General features: G+C 39.5%; 4 protein-coding genes across 8 annotated transcripts in view; 1 reads left to right on the top strand and 3 right to left on the bottom strand.

Annotated features, from left to right (window-relative positions):
* LOC113677792 (neuronal acetylcholine receptor subunit alpha-2) overlaps positions 1–2006 on the top strand; it is a 34686-nt gene extending 32680 nt beyond the window's left edge. For all 3 annotated transcript variants that reach the window (XM_089203341.1, XM_027194636.2, XM_089203342.1), the window contains exon 5: positions 84–2006. In XM_089203341.1, the coding sequence (XP_089059467.1) occupies positions 84–1179 (1096 nt within the window). In that variant the 3' untranslated portion in view covers positions 1180–2006. The remainder of the gene's footprint in view (positions 1–83) is intronic.
* Positions 2007–4014: 2008 nt separating this feature from the next.
* LOC113677789 (cytochrome P450 1A2) lies at positions 4015–7752 on the bottom strand. The gene has a single exon (XM_027194634.2). The coding sequence runs from the start codon at positions 6864–6866 to the stop codon at positions 5298–5300; it is 1569 nt and encodes a 522-aa protein (XP_027050435.2). The 5' UTR covers positions 6867–7752; the 3' UTR covers positions 4015–5297.
* Positions 7753–10015: 2263 nt separating this feature from the next.
* Positions 10016–15920, bottom strand: LOC113677788 (arylsulfatase B). Its single transcript, XM_027194633.2, has 7 exons — positions 15258–15920; positions 14701–14787; positions 13889–14100; positions 13050–13261; positions 12050–12270; positions 11176–11483; positions 10016–10660 (listed from the first exon to the last, which is right to left on the bottom strand). Exons 1-7 carry the CDS (start codon positions 15541–15543, stop codon positions 10442–10444), a joined length of 1545 nt encoding a protein of 514 aa, XP_027050434.2. The 5' UTR covers positions 15544–15920; the 3' UTR covers positions 10016–10441.
* An 821-nt stretch (positions 15921–16741) lies between these two features.
* On the bottom strand, positions 16742–25780 carry LOC113677783 (neuronal acetylcholine receptor subunit alpha-7). Of its 3 annotated transcripts, XM_027194629.2 has the most exons (7): positions 24825–25140; positions 24567–24626; positions 24350–24480; positions 21504–21655; positions 19561–19605; positions 19244–19353; positions 16742–18755 (listed from the first exon to the last, which is right to left on the bottom strand). In XM_027194629.2, exons 3-7 carry the CDS (start codon positions 24432–24434, stop codon positions 17696–17698), a joined length of 1452 nt encoding a protein of 483 aa, XP_027050430.2. In that variant the 5' UTR covers positions 24435–24480; positions 24567–24626; positions 24825–25140; the 3' UTR covers positions 16742–17695. The 3 variants fall into 3 exon arrangements, with proteins under 3 accessions (XP_027050430.2, XP_027050429.2, XP_089059474.1); XM_027194628.2 differs by having other exon boundaries at positions 24567–25290; XM_089203348.1 differs by having other exon boundaries at positions 24350–25780.
* Between the last annotated feature and the right edge of the window lie 825 nt (positions 25781–26605).

The raw sequence follows: 26605 nt of genomic DNA, 5'->3' as shown, positions 1-26605 counted from the left end.
CAAATGAGTTTAAAATTGTGAAGAGAAGTACACTTCACACTTTATTTAATGATTTCTTTTTACACTTCTTCATGCTCTTTCAGCATTAACGGCGTCGGAAGAGAAATGTACAACTTTGACACTATGGTTATCCTGCACCACGATGGTCGAAACGAATGGTTTGCACCGACGGAAATCAAATCCATTTGCAAGATCGACATAACGTTCTTTCCCTTTGACGAGCAGATTTGTTTACTTACTTTCGGATCATGGACCTACAACAGCCAATTCCTTGACTTGGCTCGCAAGAGCGAGACTGCTGACCTGCAAAAGTACACCAGTAATGGTCAGTGGACATTGGTCTCCGTAAATGCGACGCGAAATGTTGTTAAATATAGCTGCTGCAAGTATCCTTACGTTGACATAACATTTAGGGTCCACCTTCGGCGGCGACCGTTGTTTTTTGTTCAGAATTTGATTCTACCTTGCATTCTTTTGGCCACTTTGACAGTGTTTTCTTTCACGTTACCGCCAGGGTCCGGAGAAAGAATTGCATTGGTGATTACTCTCTTACTTGGCCTCACGGTATACATGCTCATTTTCACCGAGAACATTCCAAAGACTTCAGAGGTACTACCTCTGATCAGTAAATTTTTTATCGTGATCTTGTTTGAGGTAGCCTTTTGTTTGATGGGAACGTCGGTCACTTTAAGGTTTTATCATTTTAGTGAGCCGGAGAGGAAAGTTCCCGCATGGGTGAATTTTTTCGTTGTTGGCTGGTTGGCGAAATTGTTGAGAATGAAAATGGCTGTGAACTTGTCAGAGAAGCGATACGGCCACAATAACATGATTTACCCTAAAGGTCGATTGAGAGGTACATTGTGGCATCGCCTTCTGGGGTGTATAGCTAATGATACCAGCTCCTTAAACGACGGTCGAATGCAGGGAAAAGTCAAAGATTCCATGGATGAAGAGCTGGAAGAAATAACGGACAAACTCTCCGACAATCCTAGTAAAGCTGTCGACAAAAACGATGAATCGATGCGAAATAAAGAGAAGTGGCATTTCGCTGCCTCCGTGATTGACAGGTTTTTCTTCTTCTTTACAGGGGTGGCATTTTTTCTTTCCTTGATCATTTTCTACCTCAAGATACCACACTACGATAACGAAAAGAACTTTCAAGACATTCAGACCGGTTGAACATAAACGAGATTCTGAGGAATGATCCCTTAGATTTACAGAATTAGATTTTTGCTTTCCTCTTTTTACTTTAATTGACCTTCCAACATGCTCAAAAGACTGCTGACCAAGGCGAGTGCATACCATTTCTTTGAATCCTTGGTGTAGAACGAGAGCCTTTCCACAGGCTACAATTTAATTAATGTCAACGCCGGTGGAGTGTGAACAAAAAGTACGCAATTTACTATCTTGAAGAGGCAATTTCCGCCGAAAAAGGAGCACCGCATTTTTTTTTTGTATTAATTTTTCTATTTTAAATTTATGTTTGTGTCGAGGTATAGCGCCTTGATTTCATTAGAACATTTACCTAATCGTTGTAAATATTCAATTTTTATAGTTTTTGGTACCAAATTGTTTGAGTAGCAGTTGCGAATGTCCCAGAAAGCTGCTCTTTTATGTTGCAAGTAATATTATAGCGGATCATAGTTCTTAGTTTTGAATTTTAGACTTTCTAAAAGTGATCAAAGATTGTGTTCATTACTCTTGTCAACGTAGTTCAGTTTCTTGAGCTTTTCTCTAGATTCTTTGTCTGTGAAAAATCAATCCACTCTGTGAATTTTCCAAAGTTTATTGTTATTTTTTTGCAATTTCTACTTAGTTATCATGCGTAAGCCGAAGAGGAGAAATTGGTCAATTTTAATTTTTTTCGCGTTTTTATAACCTAAATCCTCAATCTCCTTTTGTGAACTATTTGTCTTTCTGTAATGTTTTAGTGTTCGTTATTTTTATGTACACGATAGTTCGGTGTACTGTTGAGTTGCTCATTGAATTTGAAAGGTAAAGAAAAACGTGCTTTGCAGATGTGTTTCACTAAAGGCGTCAAATGTGACGGTTAATCTTCTGCTATGACACCAGCTAAAGAAAAAGAAAGTAACGACTATCTAGAGGCCTCTGTGTTCGTAAAAATAATATCTTGCGCTCCCTTGGTTTAGCGTGCCTCACATGTAATCTCGATTACTCTCAACCTATCTTTTTTGCTGTCGTCCAATCCTACACATTGAAAGCCAATCTGGTGCGTTATCGTCCATCCTCGAGCGCATTTCTGGGATCTTTGGCAGTCGCAACTTTTGTCTTGCGCCCTGTTTCCCTTGCATGCACTCTTATCCGATCTTTTGCGTGACCTAATAACCACGAGAGGTGCCCAGCAATCTTGCGTGACCAAATCAAACACTCTCGCGCAACAACTCTGGTGAGCATTTTCTTTAATCTCTTGCTTTGTCATGTTTCATGTCTCACTCGTATTGTTCCGATTCCGATCTCTCGAGGTTTCGTCTAGCCATCCCATCTTTGGTTCCCTCATGCGCTCTCGTCCAATACAGGGTTTTTTCACCCAAACTCATTTGCTCTCAACCAATCCTCTGCACCCTCGTCCGGTCTCGCGTACTTCCATTTAATTACTTCCATTTAATCCCAGGTGTAGAGGTTCTTATCAAATTTTGTGCGCCCACAGTCAATCTCCCGTAATCTCGTCCAGTCCCCTGTGCATTCATTAAATCAAGCGAGCAATTACAAAGTCAGAGTGCGTTCAGCTGCTCTCAGCGAATCATGCTTGGGTGGGAAGGAATAGTCATTAGAAAACAGACCCAATGCATAGACCGTTCTTATTCAATAGCATACTGCACTCCCGAAGTTCGTCTGTAATATTTTAATCCAAACTCGCTTCAATGGTCGTATCCCTTCGAGGTATATTACACCGGAATGATCCCTACTGAGACCTTTGCATGAGGAGGCTTCTGTAACACGTTCCTACTGTAGTCTGACCTTGATTAGAGTTGGAAAATTCAGTTCGACTAATCTAGTATGTATCACTCATTATTCAATTAACGCGACCATACACCGTAAATTTTCGTAAACAAGACATTCGTGACTTTATCCTGTACCAATTAAGCTAACACAACGGAAGTGGTTACCACAATGCGGCAATTGTTTACTGAGATTGAGTTTAGTCTTCTAGAAAGCAAACAGGTGTTATTATGTATCAACATCTATCTTTCACTTTTTTTTTTTTTTTTTTTACGGTTTTGGTTTCGAAAGAGACTTCAGTAATCACCTGAAAGCGTTTGAAACTGTGTGAAAAGAGCGTTTTTTCTTTATCCATTTAAGTTCATTTAACTCTTTAACTCCCATGAGTGATCATGAAAGAATTTCTCCTTACAATATCAATACACTATCAAGCAGACAAGTGGTGAGAAAAGAGAAAAATATCAATTAGGGGATTATTAGTTGATCCAATACCAAATTCTCCAAACTAACATCAAAGGAACTATATGGCAGACAGTAAGGAGAATTACTGATGAGATCTTGGGAGTTAAAAGGTTAATTCAAAAAATTTCCTCCAAAGTCGGATTACAAAATTATGTCTCAGGATAGAAGCATTGTATGGAAAGAAGTCGATTATTTATAAACCAGCTCTCCTTTTATTCGGCATCGCCCCAGTAACACTTCTGTCCGGCTGTTGTGTGCATCTGTTTCAACTTTGCATAAAATTGAGACATAAAGTGTAACTGCATAGAAATTCAGGATGAATTTATTCATTTTTATATATTTGAAAGTTCCAAATGCTGGAGAGGACCGACAAAAATTCACGATAATCAGCAATTATTTAGTCAGAATTCCTAACCCCAAAAAAACCATTGGAATGACACAAGCTGCGTTGCTTTGTTGAGGCAAAAAGTAGTATTCGCTATGAACAGTGTAGAGCTTGAAAGAAACATTCCATAGCACTCCAGGACGCGATGAGGTATCAAAAAGAGATGGGAAAGTCTTCTGTTTTGGTATTTGTAGGAAATCAACGCGGAATATTAACACTGCCTTTATTCTAAAGTTACTACAATGTTACAATTCTACACTATACACATACGAAGTACAAGCAAAGTCAGGTCAGAGGTTTGTTTCAGAGATTGGTGCCTTGGTAATTATTCTAAACAATCATTTCGCTAATGGAACGGTACTGCGAAATATTTTATCATGCAAGTGAATAAGCAAGTTTGGTCTTGTTGAGATTGATTCAAATACGAGAAAGTTGTGGTAAATTTAGCGAAGAGTAAATCAGACGAAAAGAACTTTCATTCAGACAATGTCCATTAACCTTTCATTATAGTCTTAAAACTCTCTGGGCTTCATTTGACTATGAGAGTCGTTTCTTAGCTGAGTTATGCTCCCTTCAGCACAGACTAACGATGAAGGCCGATTTTCGACACATTGGATCGAGAGCGACAAAGATTTTGGTTACTCTTGGTACTTGCCTGACAATAAATACGGTGTAAAATATTTCAGCTATGTGTGGCTAGAAATTTAGTCAACCAAGCCACGTCACCTTGACCTAACCACGTTGGCAATTGAAATCGGCGTCAAACAATTCCAACTGTTTGTTACTTGCGCTTGATCAGAGCACCTCCCACCGAGGGTACATTGACAATTCCACGTTTCCGTGATCTTTTCCTTCAGACATGGACACTTTGACATCTTGCAACGAGACAACGGGAAAATTAGCAAATTGGTAATATACTTAATTGCAGCACTACAGTTCGCTCTCTCTTCTACCGCACAAACGAAAAACTCTCGGGAGTTAATCAAATTTCTGTCTTTGCTTTGGACCCTGATAACCCCTGAGATGGCTATCGATCACTGAAAGATCACGTTTTGCACAACGACCGATCATCTAAATTACTATATATATTTATGCATGCTTAAACACTTTTTTGTAAAATTCCATTGGCTATGGACCACTGTAAGTGTCTTTTTCAAAGTTACTCGAGCACAGTCACCTTGGCCCTCTTACCAAAGTCATGTTTTGAAACACTGCTATAACAACTAAAAATTTTGTAAAAACCACCTTTGCTAAATATAGTATTTTAAAAAGATCAAAATGTTTGCATCCTATATGTTCGACAAGGTTCAGCATTTAGATATTATACATCTAAATATTTCTTTCCAAAGGCTCAAGAAGAAGAACGCAATAAGCTACAAGACGAATTCACAGACGTTTTTGTTTCTAGAGTTTCCGGAGTTACTGAATCGTGTAACTGAGAGTGAGTAATAAACAGATCTAGAACAGTCTAGAAAAGTTTTCTTTTTCTTTACCGAAGATTGGCACAAACACTGAAATTTTTTGGACGTAGGCTGAGTCCAAACTGACTTTTTAAGTCTACATAGTCAGGCTTTGCGCGTGAAAACTGGAAACGCTGTAGCAAACATGCCAACAGGAGAAACATTTCTGCCTTAGCCAATGAGCTTCCAAGACAGCGTCGACTGCCAATCGAAAAAGGCAGCTGAAACTTGGTTTTTACATCGCAGACCTCTCCGTTTTCATTCAGGAATCGGTAAGGATTGAATACATGAGGTTCCTGGAACACGCGTGGGTCATGATTCACTGCCCACAGATTAATGACAACGAGCGTGTCCTTTGGTATCGTGTATCCACTAAGTGTTGTTTTTGCAGCTGTCTCATGAGGCAGAGCGAGTGGCAGTACAGAGGCAATGCGGAGAACTTCCAATACCGTTGCTTGTAATAAAGGCATGTTTCGCTTATCTTGGATTGTGGGAAGGAGATGCCGCCCAACAGCGTTATCCAACTCTCTGTGAAGACTTTGCTGTATCTCAGGGTTGTTTACGATATAAGCCATCGCCCAGCACAAGGAATTCGAGACTGTCTCCAGCCCTGCACCAAAAATATCGGCTGATAGCATTTTGACAATTTCTTCCTTCCCGTTGTTGGGTTGGTTCTCTTTTGGTGAAGAATTAGGAAGATCCGTCGGCTCTTCCAAATCTAAATCCATCTTTATCTCTTCGTAATATTTACTTTTAGCTTCCTCCCAAAGCTTTGCTAAGCTCAATGCAATGCAATTTTTATCAGTAGCCTTTTCTCTAGACGTAGTGTTAGTGTACACTTTATCAACGAATGACATCAACCCCTCGATTGAGCGTTCCACCATGGCCACCTGTTTGCGAATAAATGGTTTAATCCAAGGAAGGAAGTCCACCAGACCGCAAGCTGCGCTGCTTTCGGTAAACTCGCTGGATTCTTCAACAAGCTTTTGCATTTCTTCTATGAGCTGGCCGACATTGCAAGGGTCTTCTCCAAACGTAAAGTGGAACATGATTTTGATAACAACCTGTTTAAGGTCAACAGAAGGCTGGAATGTTTTCACTTCTTTCTCGGCCAGACTTTCTTGGAATTCCAAAAACGCATCTTGCACGATTTTATTGAAATATTCTTGTTTGTCGAATGCAACTTGGTGAATTGCTCTTAGGGCACATCTCTTCCTGAGGACTTGAGCTGAGCAATGTTCTCCAAAAGAGATACTCGTTTTTCTGACATTCTTAGCGGCGAACAACGGTGGTCGATTGGACAACTGGCGAGAATTTTTCAATAGTGCTTCTCTGACCACCTCCTCGCTGTTCAACACCACTGCTTTTCTGGAGCCAAACTTTAAGGAAAACACATCTCCGTAGACCTTGCTGAGCTCAGTCAATGTGATATGCGGCGAGGAGCCAAGCTGAGCTAGATTTCCAAGTATTGGAAGGCCCCAAGGTCCTGGAGGATAATTTCGTAGCTTCGTCCATCGGTAGAAAAGGACGCTGATATAGGCAACTGAAAGAAGCAAGGCAACCAGAGGCAGGATCTCAGCCAGGAAATCCAAAGCCATCAGAGACTTTTCAAGAGAGGGATAGCTCGTATTAGGTTTCCGCAACTCGTGGAGGCGTGTGCGTGTTCGACCAGCGCTTAGTGCTGTTATTGCTCTTGAAGCTAATCAAGTGTGAGAAGCAAACAATGAACAAAAAGCCGAACTTTTCCCATTGCCAAGGTCAGAATATTAATCCCTTTGGGAGAACTAAATGCATACGTAATAATTTACGTACCGAAAGGCATGGTGACAGCAAACCTCACGCTATAACAAAATGAGACCATTAATCTGACTTATGAATCTCAATCAATAGTTTTGTACGAACTAACTCTTAAGAAATCATTTCTACTCTGAACAGCAATGCATTTTTTTAGCACGAAAGTTTAGAGAAGAAGAAAATAACAAAAAAACAGTTCATTATTTCAGACACACGTAAAACTGTTAATGTTTGTATCATCAAGCACATATAATCACAGCGGACACAGAGAGAAAATTTCTTACATGCACCGAGTCAACAGGCAGTTGATTGAAAGGAGAACATGACAGTCCTCGATTTCGGGGTCGGCTCACTAATGCAAAAGCTCTTCCCTCAGGCAGCAGGAGACTCTTTGTTTTTTCATTCAAATTTCGGAAGAGTCAAGCTCGTTTCATTGTTCTTAACTTTTCTTGTTCAAAGCCGGAGAGAAAGTTTGGGTTTAATGTTAGTTGAGACAAAAAAAAACTAAGAAACTGAGAAAAGCCATGATGTAACTAAGGTTAGTGAGGTTCTCAGGGAAGTCGTCTGTTATGATTTAGTATCTCGTTGTATTTCTGTTCGTTTCATGCCGTAGAAAACAAAATAAGCCAAGGTAATATGTTCCAAGTATGTTCTCAAATCGGGAAGAGCTCTAGTAAAATGAAAATTTTTCCGTCTCTTGATGATTCAAACCGAGCTACAACCAGTTTCTCTCGCAGCCATCTTATTTAGATAATTTGGTTTCATCAACTGAAGTGATAATGTAAAAATCGGCCACCGTAAAGAGTTTCTAAGCTGATGTCTCGAGCGCTAGCCCTTCGTCAGAGCGTAACACAGTTTCTTGAGAAACTTGCCCCTTTAGGTTAAGCTGTAGAATACCCTGCTACTCATTTACATGTCACTGAATAAGAATAACGTTTATTGTGTTACGCCTCGATCTTCAAAGCTTTCCGACACATGTAAATGAGGTGGACGAAAGTGGCGGAGTAATCTGCAGTTAAGGCCCAGTTTTCTTTATTCTTCTCTCGTAATTAAACTTTTGCTGCTCGAACGGGTAGGTATTTGTAATGCACTTTCATTGGTGGCAATTTGAGGGAGATCGGTGGACTTTTGTGGAATTTATTGGCCTTCAACTGGAGACGGTTGGTGCTCCGGACCGGTCCAGTGACCTGCCTACCCTATTTTTATAGTACACAAAACGCGATACAAAATGGCCAAAAGCGATAAGGCGGAACTAGTAAAGGTAAGGAGACATAACAAGCTTTATCATTCAGCTGCAATAAGAAGAGTACAAATAACGCGTGAGTCGAAAACCCCAAAATGAGGTTAACCTCAATAGGGTTAACCGTTAGCTGTAAAACAGCAAAAAACGTAGCCGTTAGGCGCAAAATTGACAGATTTTAACCGTTAGTCGTTGTTAAAATTTTGTCTGGTTACCTTAATGGAAAGATATTAACCATTAGCCTTAAATTGGCCAAATTTTAACCCTTAGCCGTAAAAGCCATCACCCTATTGAGACCCTCTAAAATCATACGCAGTACGCTTGGGCCGCCTGTGGACTCACGAACACAAACATATTCACGGTGACAGATAATCCGATCGCAAGCTAATTCTTATAGCCTCCTTAAGTCGCTTTTTCAAGGTTTTTACCTCACCTATCACAACTGTGACCTAAACTTTAGTCTTCTTAGCTCTAAGATAATTATGAACCTATATGGTAACTTACATCAACATGGCTACCTGCTGCAATAATGATAACACTGGCTGTGGGCAATTTAAACCTGGGAAGGAGGAGGGAGATTGCATGGGAAGAAAAGAACGATATTCATGTCGTGTGGCTTAACGGTGTAAAACTCAAGAAAAGAAAAATTGCGCTGAGTGAGAGAAAAGAAGTCGGATTCACACTGAACTGGAAAATTATGTAACCATGGAAGAGATGGTGGGGTGCAAAGAGTGAATTGCGTCTAATTTCTCCTTACCGTGTCACCCCTGAATCACATATTAAGTTTACGAGAATAAAGGAAATGATCACCAACTGAAGAAGCTCTTGGTTGTTTAAACAAATACCTTTATGAGCACCTAGTTTGGCAAATATACTCACTGACGTCAGGGAGTAAAGGGTCGATGGAAGGTTGATGTGGGCTTTTTGTACAAAGAAAATGGTAATGGAAGATGGAGTTACAAATACTCTTCCTTTTCCACCTACATGATAAGAAGTGATGCGATTTGTACTGCAAAGGAACTCGTCGCGCACTTAACGAAATGACTGGTGATGTGCGGTTTCCGCAGGAGAACGTATAAAGCACCGAATTAAAGAAAAGAGTATTGATCAATTAAATGTGGCGAATGTTAAACGTTTTTAAAAAGAGGAGCGTTTTGCGAACTCAGATCGGTAGAGAAAAACATCACGTACCCTACGTTAATCAAATATCGTTAAATAGCTAAAAATTGATACGAGCCACCATAAAAAAACAAAAAAACATAAAAAGCATTGCGCAGTCGAGTTTGAGGGAAAAGTTTGGCGCACTTGCTGATAAATGCTTAATATGCGCTCAAATACAATGAAACGTGACACGTCTTGAAATGCGAAGGGACGAGTTGCGTACTTAATTGAAGGAAAGTTATTGGCAACCTAAATGTGAGGAACACCGTTGTGCCCTTTGCGCCCTGGAAACGCATCGTGTACTCAATACAAGGCAAAATATTGCACACTTATCAGCCATAAATCGCATAACGCACTAAAAGGAACCGTATCATGCGAATAAACAAACAAATTCCTTTCAAGTCCGGGGAACTCACTGCACACCGTTATGAGCAAGAAAAGTATTTTATGTCATTTAAATCTATTTACACACATGATTAGAGAAGGGTACCAACGCTTCTAAAAATTGCAAAAGTCTGCTGATACACTCTTTGGACGAAGAACTATTTCTGGTTTTTGTTTTGTTATGTTTATTTTTTTTCGTTACACGTTCCAAGACTACAAATTATACTTATGACGTGCAAAATTAATTGTGCTTTACAACTGGCACGAAAGCTTCGTGACTGACCAGTTCGTGCGACTGCGCTAGACTCCGATACAGACGCTTCTAATGTAGCAAGGGTTTGATCGTAGAATATTCATACGAGAGAAGCATGATTTAGTGATATTCACAGTGTCAAACCTAATTGTACACGTGCGAAGTAAGTGTACTTTACACTAATTTGAAACTTAAACTAAAATTTTGTGACTCCGTAATCTTTGGTGAATTGGTTCGAGTGCATTAGACTGCAATACACTAAGATAACAGCTCCACAAATGTTGAGCAACTAATAAATCAGTTGGCAGGTACTTCTCACAGCACTGTACATCTACAGTAATTTAATCTTGCCATGGTGTCCAGATGCCTTCCAATTCTGCTTTAATGAAAGCCCGAGGATCAGGCAATTTGTTGAACGGAGGCACCATCCCTTTTATGTAGTACTGCACTCTCTCTTGCAATTCCTTGACTACATCTGGAAGTTTCTCACTAAGATCTTCGTGTTCTGTTGGGTCAGCGGTCACGTTATATAGAACAACTTTCAGGCGACTTCCAACGTTCTGTAGAAGAAAATTTATCTCGTGAGAAAAAGACTGACTAACTAAGAGTTGCTGTACTGGTTATGGCATTGATATGTACAATTTCCGTTCCTTGTTTGCTTAAACAAGAACAGGAGAGGACTAAGAACATTTCCGCCCTCTCTATGCCAAACTAATTGTGTTGTTTATCAAAATATTATCACCTTAGTTGATTAAACCAAATTATTTTGTGATACACTCCACTGATGCAGCACCACAGTTTATTCTATTTATTTATTTAGAAACTTACCCACTTCATTCATGAGATAGGTGTGTTTGGTATTACACAACATAGCCATCAAAAAATTACATTTCCAGACAAAAGCAACAAAATAAAAAGGGCCTGAGCCCAAAGACAATATATCATATCAACTTCACATCATGCGAACTGATGTGTAGAAAATATTAGAAGTTGTTTCAAAATGGAGTTCATCACAGATGTGTCAAACTTGTTAAGATCAAGTTCAGATTACTTGAACTCATAAAGATACACTGACCTCCTTGGTAGATGCTAACAAATCCAGGAATTGATCTTTTCTGTGGGAAATCACATGTTTGCTTTCTGATTTTCCACCAAGCTCAGGAGGTGTATACCAAGTATCATTATTTACTCCCATCAGAATTTTCATATGACCTGATCTCAGTGCAACTCCCTCATAGAAGGAAACAGATGGATCATCATTGTCAAAAGGAAGGGGGTCAATATTGAGAAGAATCTCCTTCCTTGGTGAAGGGTCACCATGGGAGATGGTGTTCCAAACATCCATACCATCCAGGGGTATTGATTCTTGATCTGCGTCACCACCTGTAATATGTAGTGCAGAATAAGGTGAAGTTATATCTTTACTTAGGCCCAGCTGCACACAATGATGGACCTTGTCTTGGTTTCTGTAGCATGATGCAATTCTGGATGGCATTACAATCTATTAAACAATTATTCCAAAAGGACATGTTGGATATGAGGTCATAATAGATGGCTAGGGAGACCTATTGGATCAAGTTAGCTATAATCATCTCATATCCAACAAGTGCAAGTAGAATAATTGTTTTATTAAAAATGCCCCAAAATATAAATCTTCCCACTTTATTTTGTAAGAACAAACAGAATGTTACAACATGCAAAAACACTTTTGTTTTAACTCCTCTTCATGTGCATGCAGGGTATAATGGCTCATAACCCATGATGGCTATATCAAAAAACACTCTTGAATTGCAATATTCAATGATCCAGCTTTTAGTAATACAAGTTATCCCCCACCCCCAGCATTTTGCCTGGTTTCCCTCAAAGTTTGCCAATACACATCGTGACAACACAATGACTTGGCTAAGGCTTGAAGCAGGAAAAGAGGAAAATACGACCGTTGACTTTACCTGCAAGATTTACCAATGTTGGATACCAATCTGTAGCATGCATAAGTTCTTCACTTTTGACTCCTTTCCTGCCAAGCATATTTCCATGGACAAAACTGACTCCTCTCACCCCTCCCTCCCATAAAGTTGTCTTCTCTCCACGAAGGGGATAATTATATCCTCCACGACTGTGGATTCCTCCATTGTCAGTGGTTAAAACCATAAGTGTGTCTTCCCACAACCTGATAAATGACATGGACATCAAATATAAATTGATTTTTTGGAACCTTCAGGGGAAGGTAGTCTGCATTTGAGCCAAGTACCCCACTTGGCAAGAGCTAATACTAGTTTCCTTAACCCTCTCCCTCCCAAGATCTTATCAGTAATTCTCCTAACTGTCTACCACACATTCTTGTGATGTCAGGCTGGAGAATTTGTCATTGGATCAACTACTTATCGCCTAATTGATATTTTTTTAATTCTTAACATGTGTCTGGTTGGTATTGTATTGATATTCTAAGGAGAAATTCTGTCTTGGTCACTAATGGGAGTTTAGGGTTGACATGGACGAAGTGACTAGGAGTATTCATACTCCTGCTTGGGTGGGATGCTAGTTCATTGCAAATTTATCCCCCCCCTCTCCCCAGTATGTCATCAGGCTTCCCTCAGTTCCTGGGTACTCATTTATACTCTTTGATGGGGAGAGGCACTGCAACAGTAAATGTTTTGCCCAAGAACACAGCACAGTGACCTGGCCAGGTCTCAAATCTAGACCTCTTGGCCCAGAGTCCAGTGCATTACACCAATGTGTCTCCTGCACTTGCAGGGGTAACTGTCTGAAAAGTAAATAGTTTCTTTAGCCATTTTTTAAGGCTGTTTTTTTCAGTCCTAATGTTGAACAATTTAAGAAGTAATCATTCATCGAAAGAGAAGGTAGTTCCAACTTCATAGTAGACAGGGTGAGAGAACCCAACCCTTAAATTGTTTGAAGTTAAATAGAAGAAAAAAAAAAGGCCCATACCCAGCATCCTTCATGGTCTGTGTAATATTGCCTATGGCTTCATCTGTAATGCTCACCATGCCTGCATAGGTTCGACGAGTTTCATCTGTAATGAAACTGTACTTTTCTGTATATTTTTCGGGTGCTTGGACGGGGCCATGGCAATTTTGGAATGCCATATACATGAAAAGGGGATTTGATGGGTCATGTGACTTGATAATTTCGGTTGCTCGCTGCAATCAGAATATTTGTGTGAATAGCATGTTAAAAGTTAGAAACAATTGAAGGGTCAGGCTCATGGTACTTTGCAAAGTTTTGGACCCTGCAAACTTTTGATCTGATCTTGAATCTTTTCACCCCTTGGCAATAATGATCCTTGAAGTCTCCTTCATAAGGTGGTTATTTTGTATCAAAGTCTTGCACTTTTCAGAGTTCTCAAAACTAAGATTTGGTCTAACTAGTTCATTTTAGGGTCCTAGTCAGATGGGATTGTAAAGGACCAAAGTGCAGGTCCATCATGTAAATAGGGTGCATGCAATAATTTGATAATTGCAACAAGAGAGATGCTATTCCAAGAATTGTGTAATCCTGGTCTTGGATTTTCAAAGAGCTAGGTCTCAGCATCTCAGCAAGTCTCTGATTTTACCACTTACCACCCTTAAAATAAACTTATAATTCAGTTGAATTGATAAAAACTGAGAAGTACATTTTCAAAAACTGATATATTTGTGCAACGATCAATACTCAGGCTAGTTGGGTATGATGTTAGTCTCAAACCCTATGATCTGATCTCCTAGAAATAAAATGAAAAACAAAACAAAATCAGCAACAACAGCAACTACAACTCAAATTCAAAATACCTTTGTGAAAGCAAATGTGGCATATGTCCCATTCAGGTCCCTCACTGGTTCTTTATCATCTCGTAAGTCCAATATGTTCTGGATTTCATGGGTGTAGTGATCTTCAGCTCCATTGTAATAGCCATAGAATGAATCAAACCCACGATAAGTTGGTGTATAGGCCCATTTGTTATAACCAAGGTGCCATTTACCAACCATATGAGTTGCATAACCTTTGGGAGAAAACATGAAGTTAAAAACTTTTCATTTCCCAAGATATGAGGAGTTATTTTTTAAAACTTGCCTCACAGTTGCTACCAAGTTATTTAAAACAACTTTTTTGTCACCTCACCCTAAAGAAGATACCCTTTCCCACTAAGGTTTAGAAGAGCCTTTGAGGTAAGCCTGCAACATTGGCCAATTTCTATACAGGCAGTTGTTGATGAGGGCCGGGTTGTTCAAAGCTGGGTTAAGATAGATCTGGAAGCTCAAAATGGAAATTCAGCATAATTCTTTTTTTCTATAATTTGACATTGGATGCTCTAAGAAGAATAGAGAAAATTAACTGAAAAAGGCTTTTTAACAAAGTAATAAAGAAACCTGGATTAAAATTTCAATAACCTTGGGTTAGTGCTAATCCTCCTTTGAACAACTGGGACCAGGTCTCCTCATAACCCCACAATCACTATTACAGCTATATGCAACAGTACCACATGTGTAAGAAATGTGGGTACAAATAAGAAATTTTCATAATGTAACTAATGTGGATGATTTATACTACATCAACCAACAGTATGCGTGTATCAAGCAAAATAAAATTAATTTAAGCGTACCTAATTCTTTCATTTTCTGTGGTAAAGTGGTGAAGTTGAGAGGTAATCCATAGGGACTTGCCGGACCCAATACAAAGTGCTGCATACCTTAACATCAGTGGAAAGAAAATAGTAGGTAAGTCTAATTGTTACAAGTAAGCCTGCGACCACGAGAGCCTTAAACATGCACAGGGCTAAGAAAAGGCTTACTCTCCACTTGTATCCGGCGGAGGGTTATACTCCCAACTTGGAAAAGTTGCAGGGTTTTGAACACTGCCAAAGTTGTGGATAGTTTAATCTGTAGTTGTAGTATTGATGTGCACGAATCATATGTGCTAACGACTAGCGCGATATGAAATCGAAGCTCTCAAAGCAGCAGACGCAATGGGTGCAACCGCAGTATTTTAGATTCAAAAGAAAGTAACAGTTAGACGTATAACCTCCTGTATAACGATTAATTTTACTGAAATGTACACCAGATGGGTCATTGCTGGCGAACGGCCAGGATCTCTTAGTCAAAGTGGGGTCAGGAGAGCACCTGCTAATCGTCAACTATTTCCGGAAAGATTAAGACTTACCAGTATGGATTGGATATCTTCCTGTCATGAAAGCGCTTCTCGTAGGGGTGCAAACCGGTAGAACGTAATAGTTGTCCAGCTCGACACCTTCCGCCGCCAATCCGTCAATATTTGGAGTCTCAATTTTCGAGCCGTGAAATCCGACATCACTCCAGCCGAGGTCGTCAACGACAACAAAGAGAATATGGAGAGGCGAGGCTTTGGGTAAGGCGACTGCTTTTGCACGGCTGACGAGAAAAACCACGGCAATCAAGCTGCAGAGCAGAGGCAGCGGACGAGTTCCCATAGCTAAAGCGATGCACTTATGACAAGTTTGAACAAACTAATTCAGTGACTGTTACCAAGTAGCACAGAATGGGATATTTATAGCCCGGCGAATCCCAGAAGACATCATATCCAAATCACGCGCTCAGCCCACGCAATCCGTATATGTCTTAACACCAACCCAGTCCGCGCGCATTTGTTACAAGTCGCAAGATCTATTTTCGTCCGGCAAGTATTTCTTTAGAAGAAAAGAGTACTCAAGGTCACTAAATTTATTTCAACCAAGGGTATTCAAGGTCGTTGAGTTTTCCCAGGTAAGATATTGTTGATTTAAGGGCGATCGTCCCGAAGTTCCATGCACCTGACACAACCCGAACATAAATAAGAACACTCGCGAGTTTTTAAGGCGTTTTTGGTCTTTCTGTTCTTAGTTACCGCTCAACATCAAGAAGATGAAGGGTGGAGTGGAGAGGAGAGAAGAAGGGTGGGAGGGGAACGGGGGGGTTATGACAGTAGCGGGTAAGCAATAGTTAACTTAAGTTTATCTTTCGTAACTTTCTCTGCGACATGTTTGTCATTTTGGATTCGTTAAATGTAAGGAGCCTGGAACGACTTGAAAGAGTAGATCGTACGAAGAAAGAAGGGGCGGGGGGGGGAGGGGGAGGGGAGGGACGGGTCAAATAGTTTAGCGTTTAGACAAGGAAATTTCTCAGCGCTCAAAATTTCTTTTAAGAGAATGTTTATTTTTCTTCTCGCCATCCTTATTTTTCTTTACGAGCCGACTTTTTCATGGTGCTTTCCGAAACCTGCGATATTGTTTAAAATCTAGTACTAGACCAACAGGTGCCCGAGAAACTTGCATCGTTGGCGCTGAGAGCCTCCCGTCATTTATAAAGTATTGTCTACAAAAGCGTCACGCTTTCCACAAATAGTTTACGCTATGAATAATTTAATTTGCAATCTGTTCGGCTAGGAACACCACAGTTACAATGAAACGTCTTAATCCTCTTTTTTACACTAGTACTTCTTCCCATTTTTATGAACACCAGCCTCTCTCTCAGCCTCTCTCTCAGCATCGTTGGTGCTGAGAGCCTCCCTTCATTGTTTAAAATCTAGTACTAGAAACCAACAGGTGCCCGAAAAATTGCATCGTTGGCGCTGAGAGCTTCCCGTCATTTATAAAGTATTGTCTACAAAAGCGTCACGCTTTCCACAAATAGTTTAAGCTATGAATAATTTAATTTGCAATCTGTTCGGCTAGGAACACCACAGTTACAATGAAACGTCTTAATCCTCTTTTTTACACTAGTACTTCTTCCCATTTTTATGAACACCAGCCTCTCTTAAAATATCAGTGAGATGCAGATTGATCTTAAGGTTATTGCATTCTTAGTCAAAAGGTGTTTGGTACAAAACTTTTCCCTTATGTTTTGAGGAGTATGCGAAAGACTGGAAAATATTACAATAATTTTGACAGTTACAATTGCGGATGATTTACGCCCTGAGACATGTAGAACGAAACTTTGTGTTCTTTTTTTAAATCGAAGGGGTCCTTTTAAGATCCTTTAGGGCTGCTTATCTTTTACGCGTTCTTTCAGGAGAGCGGAAGCAAGCGTAAGGCAACTTTAGAGTGCTAGTGTCACGCGAGGTCGCGTCCCTCCTCTTGCGTGCTTGCCTCGCGGGTGCCTCCGCTCCATTGTAAAATGTTAAAATATACCGCTGTTTTGCAAACCAGGGTCCTTTAAGACTAACTTATGGCTTGAGGTCACTACAACTCTTTCCTGCAATTATGTGGTCTCAAGATTTCGGAAGACTGCGAATTGACTAACATTCACGTTTACGGGAATGACAATCCACCGAGTTCTCTTCCCATATAGCATTCATTGAAAAGTCTTAATGCACAAGTAATCCCTTAATGTATGTTATCAAGAATAACCTTCGCAAAAAATGTCATTCTCTCGCGATTCTTCGGGCGAGTGGAGTGAGCTCAGTGCGAAATTCATGCGCGTGTCAAACGCGAGTTATGCGCGAGGAATGAGCGGTCTTCATTGCGTGACTCACTCGTCGGGCTTTCCTCGCACAAGCCCTGCACTTGCCTCCATCTGCCCGCCCAGAAAACTTAAGGAAATGACGCTTGTTCTATATATTACGTCTAGGCAATGACCAACAAATTTTCAGCTCTCTGGCTTCGGTTGTACGAGTACCACCAGCGAAGAAATGACGATGGTCAGAAGAAACAGAAAAAAAAAGAAATTGTCAATAACGTTTACAACAACATGCCATTCTAGTTTGCGCTTATCTTCAGACAAAGCCCGATCTATGAACTTGGAGACTTTTTCCATACCCGCCACTTTAACCTCCTTCTCTTCCACGTTAACAGTGTTTTTCACATCCTCTTGCGACTTTATGTTCGTAACGACGATTTTGTCATCGTCGGGGACGATGCGGTTCTCTTTCACGTAACATTCGATTGGTTCATTTTTTACTTTATTTTTAAGCTGTTTCCTCTTCAGTCTCTTTAAAGAGTTGCTGCACAGAATAGGACCCAGTACCTCGAACAAGATGTACCGTGTCCATCCTGTGAGTTCCATTTTAGGATGTTGATGCTCTATGTTGAGACTAATGCAGGTGCACAGGAGACCCAGGGAAATCTCGATCATGACTACAGAGAAGTAGGTACTTATAAGAGGAGTCACCTCTGACGTAGACGGTATGGCTTCAATCACTACGATCATAAAAACAGTCATACCAAGTAGAATGGTGATCATAAGAGATATTCTCTCGCCCGTTTGAGGCGGAAAGAGGAACGCTGTTGCTGTGAGAAGGGCTAGGACGATGCACGGCATAATCAAGTTGTTCACGTAGAACAAGGTACGCCGCTTTATTTTTATCTCGAACGTGAGGTCTGGATAAGGTTCCACGCAGCATCCATAATAAACCACGTTCCTCGTCGCGTCCGCTGACAACAGATCCCACTCACCATTTAGTGTGAAAGTACTCAAGTCCGCACCAGGTTTTTCTCCGTAGAAATCCAGGTCAAGTTTGAAGCCATTGAAAGTCCATGAGCCGAATTTGAGGTAACATGTCTGTATGTCCCAAGGGAAATACTTGACGTTGATTTTGCACGAACTTTTGATGAGATTTGGGGACAACCACGTGGCTGTACCGTCACTGCTGACGATGATCTTTGTGTCGAACAGATACTGCTCGCCATGGTCTCCTTCTTCATTGACACTTTGGACAGAAATGCAAGACGCTGTGAGCATTTTCGGTTCCTATATAACTAAAGATCCTGTTTGGAAATTGCTCAGATGCATAACGTAATGAGCGCTTTTGATTTGCGTAGCGTAAATACAACCCAAGGTAAAGCTGTGTAGTCATAACCGCCAATCAGCGGTGTCGGGAATACGCTTGTGATCAAGTGGCTACTGGTTTTCCCTTTGATCTGATTGGTTGAAGGGGTGGCGCGAATTTTCTGGACCAATCAAAGAGCGTGGCGAAGTAAACCGATGCAAACATGGATGTCTTTGGATACTCAACTAAAATTGCTCTTTAAGGATGAACGAACGGTTCATATTGGAACCCACCTATCTGATCCTAATATTTTATTTCAAGAATTTTGGGGGCTTTTTCCTTTCCTCTTGCCGTCTTTGACGCGGAGACCCGACAGGGGAGTTTGGGGAAAACTGTTAAAGGTGGGAAAGCTCTGAATTACAACTCACTTGTTATGCAGAACAATATCAGGTTTCCACACCAAGTTGGGACTTATGTTGATAGAGCTGAGACCATTGTATTTTGATGCGTCCCAGGACAGCCAAGGATCGTGCCATTGCTGCAAAGAACAGGAACAAAAACAACTGCTTCATTTATACTTTGAGATACTTGTAAAACACTATAAAAAAACTACACTTAAGAAGGGTCAAGATAACAGAACTGTTTACATAACGTTAACAATGCTTATTGCGGTAGACATTGTAGAAGATTAATCTCCGTGGTTAGAGCGCGCTAAAGAGGGTATATGTAAACGTTTTTACTTTACCTGTCTTATCCAAACGTTACTTGTCAAAACTTGATTCTTTTCATCCTGCAGACCAAAACTCGATATGTCAGTTTAACTCAGGTATAAACGTGAACACGGAAATGCTTTGTTCTTCTGCTTGATCATTAGATCTCCCTCCTCGATGGGGGCTCGGTGCGCATGGAGCACAGCGCACCGATTTTCAGGATATCTACGGGTAGGCTCAGACAGATTAAGCCGGCACAATTTTGGGCATGATGCTATAGTCACAGAATCGAGCATAGTGCCGGCAAAATGACTAAAAAAACATACACATAAACGCGTTCACCTGCATTTCTAGTACTTTATCGATTATGAAAATTGCAGGGTCGTTTTCGGCATATACCTCTCAAATGCCGTATATGTGTAGCCTGAGAATTGAGTCCAATAAAGTGTTGTCTTTGAAGTGCAGTAAGTCTTTCATCTCTAGTAGGTTTTACCTGTCGGTGGCAGGGAGGGAGATAAGGGGTTGAAGTGCTCTAAAAATCTCTAGATTGAGTTAATTAATGGAGCATAATGCAATTTTGGCATAACGTTGTATTTTCAGAAAAAGCTCCGAAGCATAATACTCGAATTTTTGAGAATATTATATCTGACCCTACCTACAGGCATCGATTTTTTATAATATAAATTTTAGATTAAAAAAAACGATTTTTTCGCGGAGCATTAAAGGCCATTAAAGGACCTGTCATACTGCTTGCTTATCGTTGGCTTCAGCCTAGAAACATCTTCAGTATGTGAAGTCTGTTTTTGTATCTCTCCCATATGACGATCGTTAGTTCTACTGGAAACACGTTGTAGTTTTGTATCTATACGCGCCTAATTTATTTCATCGACTACACAAACCAAACGATTTAAAAAAGTGAAACGATGCGAGGCAAAGCCAAGCTGTAAAGGACAATTGTGATTAAAACACTCTGTACCTACACTGGACAAGAACAGACGCAGAAATCGAACCTGAACATAAGAAACAAAGAGAGTATGTGAAACGAAACTATTCCCAGAACTTTCAAAGACTTTATCCTTATGTGAGGTAGAGAGTTCAACAGTTGTCCGACTTTACCTCTATTTTATGCAAATGATACAAGAAAGGCGCATGCCGCACGAGGCACGAGATTCCGATCTCAAAAGCCACGTGTTCGATTACGTAATCCGATAAAATAAAGGTACAAATCGCGTCCAAAATCCAATTTTCAACAGGGGAGCACGCATTTGAAGACTAATTAACAAAGCTACAAGAACGTGTAAACTACATTAAGTAAAAAAAAGACAATTCGAAAAAGACGTTTAGTCCTTGCACCAACACAGATGTTATTGCTAGCGCGAAATACGATAGCTCTTATGCTTGAGTGCCTAAAGTTCTGCCTTCGGCAATTTTTTCCAAATTATATCGTGACTATACCGGCACCCACAGGGGAATTGGTTTACAACAAGCTGTTTATACATATACTCAAGTTACAATTCCACAAAAGAGCTTTTTCAATTATCAGAAGTTGTTTTGTTTATTTTGTCAAAAGGATGGATTACAAACACAGCAGTTGGTTGCGAAATAATCGAAAAGCGCAGTAACCATGAATTTAACACTTGAGAGAAACAAGATGTTATGATGACCCTGACAACATTAACGAAACTGTAAACAAAAAACAAAAAACGAAAAAAACATTGTTATCCAAAAACACGAAATAGAATGGAAATAAGGGGCAGCGGAAAGACTCCACATTGTAGATTGTGAGAGAGATGAGATTTTCGTAGGATGAAAGTAAATAGAATGGAATGGATCACGGTTTCCGCGGAACAGAGGAACTGAGGCGTAATATTAATTCTAGAAAGTCTTAAAATGAAAAGACTCAAATGATGAAAACGAAAGAGAAAAGCGCAGCAAATTCAAAACTAAACCCGAACAATCTACAACTTGCCACACTTACCAAACTTTGAAGATTACTGTAGGCTAATCCAAACTTGACTACAACTGGTGTTGACAGGTTCAAAACTGGTCTTCCTTCCGAATCATAATTTTTAAAGAGAGCCTTTATCAGACTTTGCTCAATTTTTGTTCTGTTTATTTGAGCATGACAACCTACAAAGAGAAAGTAAGAACTACTGAGCTTGCGAACAAAGCAAAATTAGCTGAAGTGAATGTTTTTTCATTGTTGTTTTAGTAAGTGCAATAAATGCTAGAGGGAAGAACGCTTTTTTTGCCCAATTTGTCAGTTGATCTAATTAAACGTGGAGTTACTTTATGGTAGAATGCAACATTAAAAGTCCTCTTATGAAAAATGTCAATGTGATTTTAAATTTAATCTTTCAAAACAGCTGCAGACACGCAACTTTTTCACGAAAGAAGGGCACAGTTTTTGATAATAGATAGCATTTAACGGAAGAATACTTGAATAATCAGGAACACGAGGGAAATTCATAGCATAATGGTCGCACAAGCACAGTGATAAAAAAAAAAAGTTCTAAAAAAGCTATTTTCGGGGTATATATTTGTCAATCTTCGATCTTTGTCACTGATGAGTGGTAAGTATTTGAATCTTTGGCTCTTCCCTCTTCAAGACTTAGTGCAAGATAACATACTGAGATAGTTTGAAAAATAAACCTTTGCAATCTTTCTTCAGATTTTGATTCCATTGCCTGAGAAGCAATTCAACATGCTTTCGAGATGATCGATAATTCTGTGATTCTACACGACTCAAACAAACATCACTTCACGAACCAATCTGTTTTGTAGATTAAAATCTTAGAAAAAACTAATTTTGGAAAGCAATTTATCATAAATTGTCAATCTGATCCACCTTCTCTCAGCAGCTGGGGAACTTAATGAGATCTACATCGACAAGAGATATACAATTTGTTTGCATATGATTTCCCCTTTCAGTTTCTTGTAAACAAATAATTTTTACCCACACACTTATGGGAACTGCTGATTGCTTTACCCCGCAAACTTGTTCTTGCATGAATCATCTCATTCGACCCAAATTTTCTTCAATTGTTCCGTGTAGTCTACAGCAATTAAAAATGCCCCTCTTATTTTGTCACATTAATTAATATTTAACGTGAGTTGCTGTGTTGAGCGAATGGGAGATTTTCCAACGAGTCTTTTCATCAGTGATTTGATTCCATATCTCCATATTGGTGCAATTTACAATTTGTATGAGCAAGCAAACCCAGTGTCAATGAACGGGGTTTTGGAACCAAAAGCAGCTTTGCGTGTGAGTACTCCAAAACGATCACGTCGTTTGCAGAAAACTAGCAATTATTAAGCATGCACTGAAAACAAATTACCCCAACAAAAATCGCAGCGGCTTTTATTTCGTTTATGACAAATGCTTTTTCTAAGATCACCTGAAAATTCCAATGAAAAACCCTAACTTATCATGCATTTCCGTAATTTCTTTCGAAGATCGCAGAATTTTGAACCCTCATGCGCTTAAAACGATTTGCATCATAAAAGGAAACATTAAACGGCACGAAACTAATTTCTTCAGGTTTTGATTTAATTCACAGAAGAAAATAAAAAACATCTACGGGCCAAATACTTTGAAAGATTCTAGTCTCCTAGCAACTCCACGTTGTTTGCTAATCTGATCGGGAAAGTTCAGATTGCCCCTGACTCTCCAAGGGGCACCGCACGACGATTAAAAACACGGCTAAAATCGTATCCATGCTGTGTAAGTAGCTGAGAACATAAAAGAAAGTGAAAAAAAATAAGAAAAAATTTGACCACGAGGGTTCGGTGGATTTCGCGAAATAAGACATCATTTGGCTGGGAAAGTCTCCAGTAATTAGGAAAACGTTCAACACTTGAGCAAGCCGACAGTAACCTACATATTGCGTTTCTATAGTGATTTTTAAAACGAATCTGTTGCATTCACAGAGGAATCCCAATATTGCAGCTCTTTAACTGAAGAAGGCTGCAAGCTGCTCTATTCACACTAAGTCGAGCTGATCATGAAGAATCGAAGTGAATATCATTAAAAAATATCACAACATCACTTAGAGCCAAGTTTAAAGCTGTTTATTCGCATGTAGGATTAACCAAGTCACGGCTCGTTTTAACAAGTTTCTATTTCACTCGGTAGTTGACGCAAACGAAATTTCTCTTTTGTCGCTTATAAAATTTTTCTTGTTTAGTCGTAGCTAGCCAATCTGTTTTAAGGTTCAGTTCGAGCCGATAGTTAGACAGGTAACCGTTGCAGTTTACTCTTGAATTTGCGTGATCTCATCCGTAAATATCTGGGTGAACAGAGCCATACTATTCTCTGTTGTTTAGACCCCTCTGTTGTTCCAAAATTTTGTTCTGAACCTTAGGATTTTGTAACCAAGTATCAAAATATCATGCAAGATTGCGGAAAGTATGCAAATTAGTGACATACTGTCTGGTGATGTAGCAGAAGGAGAGCCTAGCTCTGTTACATCTTTCGAAAGAATTAGTCACCAAAGAAGCTCAGCTTTGTGTTTCTAAAATAAAAACGCTTTCTTACATTTACAACTGTGAAAACAAAGGCGAAAGAATGAACAATAAACTAGAAACACGTAAACTGTAATATGGCAAATGAGACAGGTCAAATTCAATGATTCCTTGAAACCACATTTTTAAGTTTCTAAACTTTTAGTAAAACTGGATAGAAAACTTAGACTTAGAAGCATTCACTTAATTAGAAATTTGCACTTGCCATACTTAGCATACAAACAAGGAATGTACACAGGTTTTCTATATTTTGTGATGTACTGTACCGAAGCACCTTACTTACGTCTACGATATACTTACTTTGATACTTCATTGTCACCAATATTACTTTAAACGCGAAAATCGACAGGAAGCAATGTTGAAGTGTTAAACTGTGGGGAAGCATCGTTTTTTGCGGTCGTTTCTCTGCGGAACCCCAACTGTTTATGCGTCTGTGGCCAAGAAACGAACGTTCATAAAGTTATTCGTTCATACACGCGATTTGCTGCCTTTAAAAATCTGGAACAATTCTACTTACCTGTCTTCTTTGAGTTTCCTTCGAAACCGTCAGCGATAAAACTATCCGAAGATATCTTCCCTGATAAAATGAGATGTGGTAAGCTGGATGGCCAATGGTCAACAAAGATTGGTTTTTGATCGATTTCAGCCGGGCTACCAACGTCGCTGTTTAATTAAATAGCGTGCATAAAGCGTTGAGAAGCTCAATCTGTCTGTTTTTACGCTTGAATTTTTGCCTGATTAAAATTTCATTTAAATCTAAGATTTTCCTTTTCACCTTTATTTACTGTTCGAAAGAGCCTTTCCAACATCAATGCGTGTGAAATCTTTCCCACATTCACTTCATCGCCTTATCAAGATGTAAATGAACCGAAGGAAAATAATTTACAGCATTATTAACATCTCAAAAGACTGCCTCGGGACTTGTATGATTAAAACTCTCTATAATAAGGAATTTTGGCGCCCAATGGTTTATATTCTTTAAAATTCAAAACAGAATTTCCGAGAACCGTTCAACAAGCAGTATTTTAAGAAATAAAATTATATACCACAAAAATTCGTACAAACCACGAGATCTATTTAAACCAAATAAACAATGCCAGCAATCAAAACAAAATTTTTGTTTACAACTCGCTTCGGCTCGATGAATTTAACATAAAAATGGCCTGTGCTGTCTATAACTGCCATCGTTCGCGGCTGTAATTGGACCTATGAGAACTCTGCCCACAAAATAGGTTTATTATGGTGTGCAATTCGCCCCAGGAACATCTTTATTAGGAGTTATCGACACTCATTCAAGCTCGAAGGAAAAAAATCAATGAAAAAACACCTGCAAAAGACCGGATGATTACGAAATATGCTTCAATAGAAGTATATTCTTGTTTTTTTTTTCTAAGTGAAAACTCAAACAATCTCAAGTGATGATTGCTAAACTATTCTCCTAAACCTTGGGAAAAAAGCATTTAATAAAGGCATTTAGTAGGAGTGCGTCAGTTGCTTTGCGAACCTTAAAACAAATAATGTTGAGAATTTTCATTTTAAAGATAACAATATCAAAATTAGAAAAAAATTTAGATGTTTAAAGTTTAGAAAATTACATTTTAAGATGATCAAAATAAAATAATAGGTACTAAGTAGCGAGCAAAAATTTTTATTCTGTTGTGTATTTGACGGCTGCCCCCTTCCACCTAAATAACAAACAACAATCAATCAAAGAAATTTTACCCGACCTCCCCCACAACTTGGATCCGCTGGTTTTAAAGATAGTGACACTACAGGGAATTAATAAGAGAAACCGGAGAGAACGAGGGACGGATCGTCCAGAATTTCACTATGATCCCATGATGGTTGACTCATCCCTCCAAACCCCCTCTCTGCGGCTTTTGTTTGTGTTTTGGATTTGCTTGTTTGTTGTACTCAACAGAAAACAATTCGGATTACAAATCCTAACCCTTACCCTAACCTTAACCCTATACATATAGGTAGACAACCTAACAAACGAGCGTCAAGGATTTCTCAATTCCCCCGATCGCAATTTAGCATTTGTCCTTTGAAAGTCATTTTGCAAGCAGATGTTCAGTCACGTCACCAAAAAACTGAAGGGTAAATGCAATACGGTTTTTTCTGAGAATACTTGGCGCCTTGTGTCACCAGTGATAAAAGGAGAAGAGGGAATATGATGGACACATATAGTTGAGGTGACAGCTTCTGTCCTTTCACAATACGATTAGCTAATCAAGAGAAAACCCTCAACTGCTCAGTCATCTTTTTGGATATTCGTTCACCCGGTTGCGACAGCGCGGTAGTTTCTCAAAAAAAAAATAACCGCTTTGCTTCGAATTAGTCGAAAATCATCTATAATTCAGCAACATGATATTTAATTCAAATAACTTCCCGTGAATTTAGGCAACGGAACACTTTTGGTCCCTTTTTTACGATAAAGAGTCACGACGCAGCTTTTCTCGTCACTTTGTGTTCTTTCATCAACAATGCGAAAACTACGGCAACAATTTCCGAAGATTTACGAAAGCAAGCCGTAAACTACCCCGAAGTTATGCG

The sequence above is a fragment of the Pocillopora damicornis genome, chromosome 4 (assembly GCF_964200805.1).
Source record: "Pocillopora damicornis chromosome 4, jaPocDami1.2, whole genome shotgun sequence".
NCBI classification, from domain to species: domain Eukaryota; kingdom Metazoa; phylum Cnidaria; class Anthozoa; order Scleractinia; family Pocilloporidae; genus Pocillopora; species Pocillopora damicornis.
Note: the sequence above shows the minus strand (reverse complement) of the source record. Positions and strands in the feature narration are given on the sequence as shown.

Excerpts from the sequence above, each read along its gene's own strand:
- LOC113677788 (XM_027194633.2), bottom strand. The coding sequence starts at position 15,543 with ATGGGAACTCGTCCGCTGCCTCTGCTCTGCAGCTTGATTGCCGTGGTT. Across the intron at positions 14,788-15,257 it reads AAGATATCCAATCCATACTG|GTATGCAGCACTTTGTATTG; the intron begins GTAAGTCTTAAT and ends ACTGATGTTAAG. Across the intron at positions 11,484-12,049 it reads AACATTGGTAAATCTTGCAG|GTGGTGACGCAGATCAAGAA; the intron begins GTAAAGTCAACG and ends TACATATTACAG.
- LOC113677783 (XM_089203348.1), bottom strand. The coding sequence starts at position 24,434 with ATGCTTCCCCACAGTTTAACACTTCAACATTGCTTCCTGTCGATTTTC. Across the intron at positions 19,606-21,503 it reads ACAGTAATCTTCAAAGTTTG|GATGAAAAGAATCAAGTTTT; the intron begins GTAAGTGTGGCA and ends TTTGGTCTGCAG. Across the intron at positions 18,756-19,243 it reads GATATTGTTCTGCATAACAA|TGTCAATGAAGAAGGAGACC; the intron begins GTGAGTTGTAAT and ends TTCTGTCCAAAG.
- LOC113677789 (XM_027194634.2), bottom strand. The coding sequence starts at position 6,866 with ATGGCTTTGGATTTCCTGGCTGAGATCCTGCCTCTGGTTGCCTTGCTT.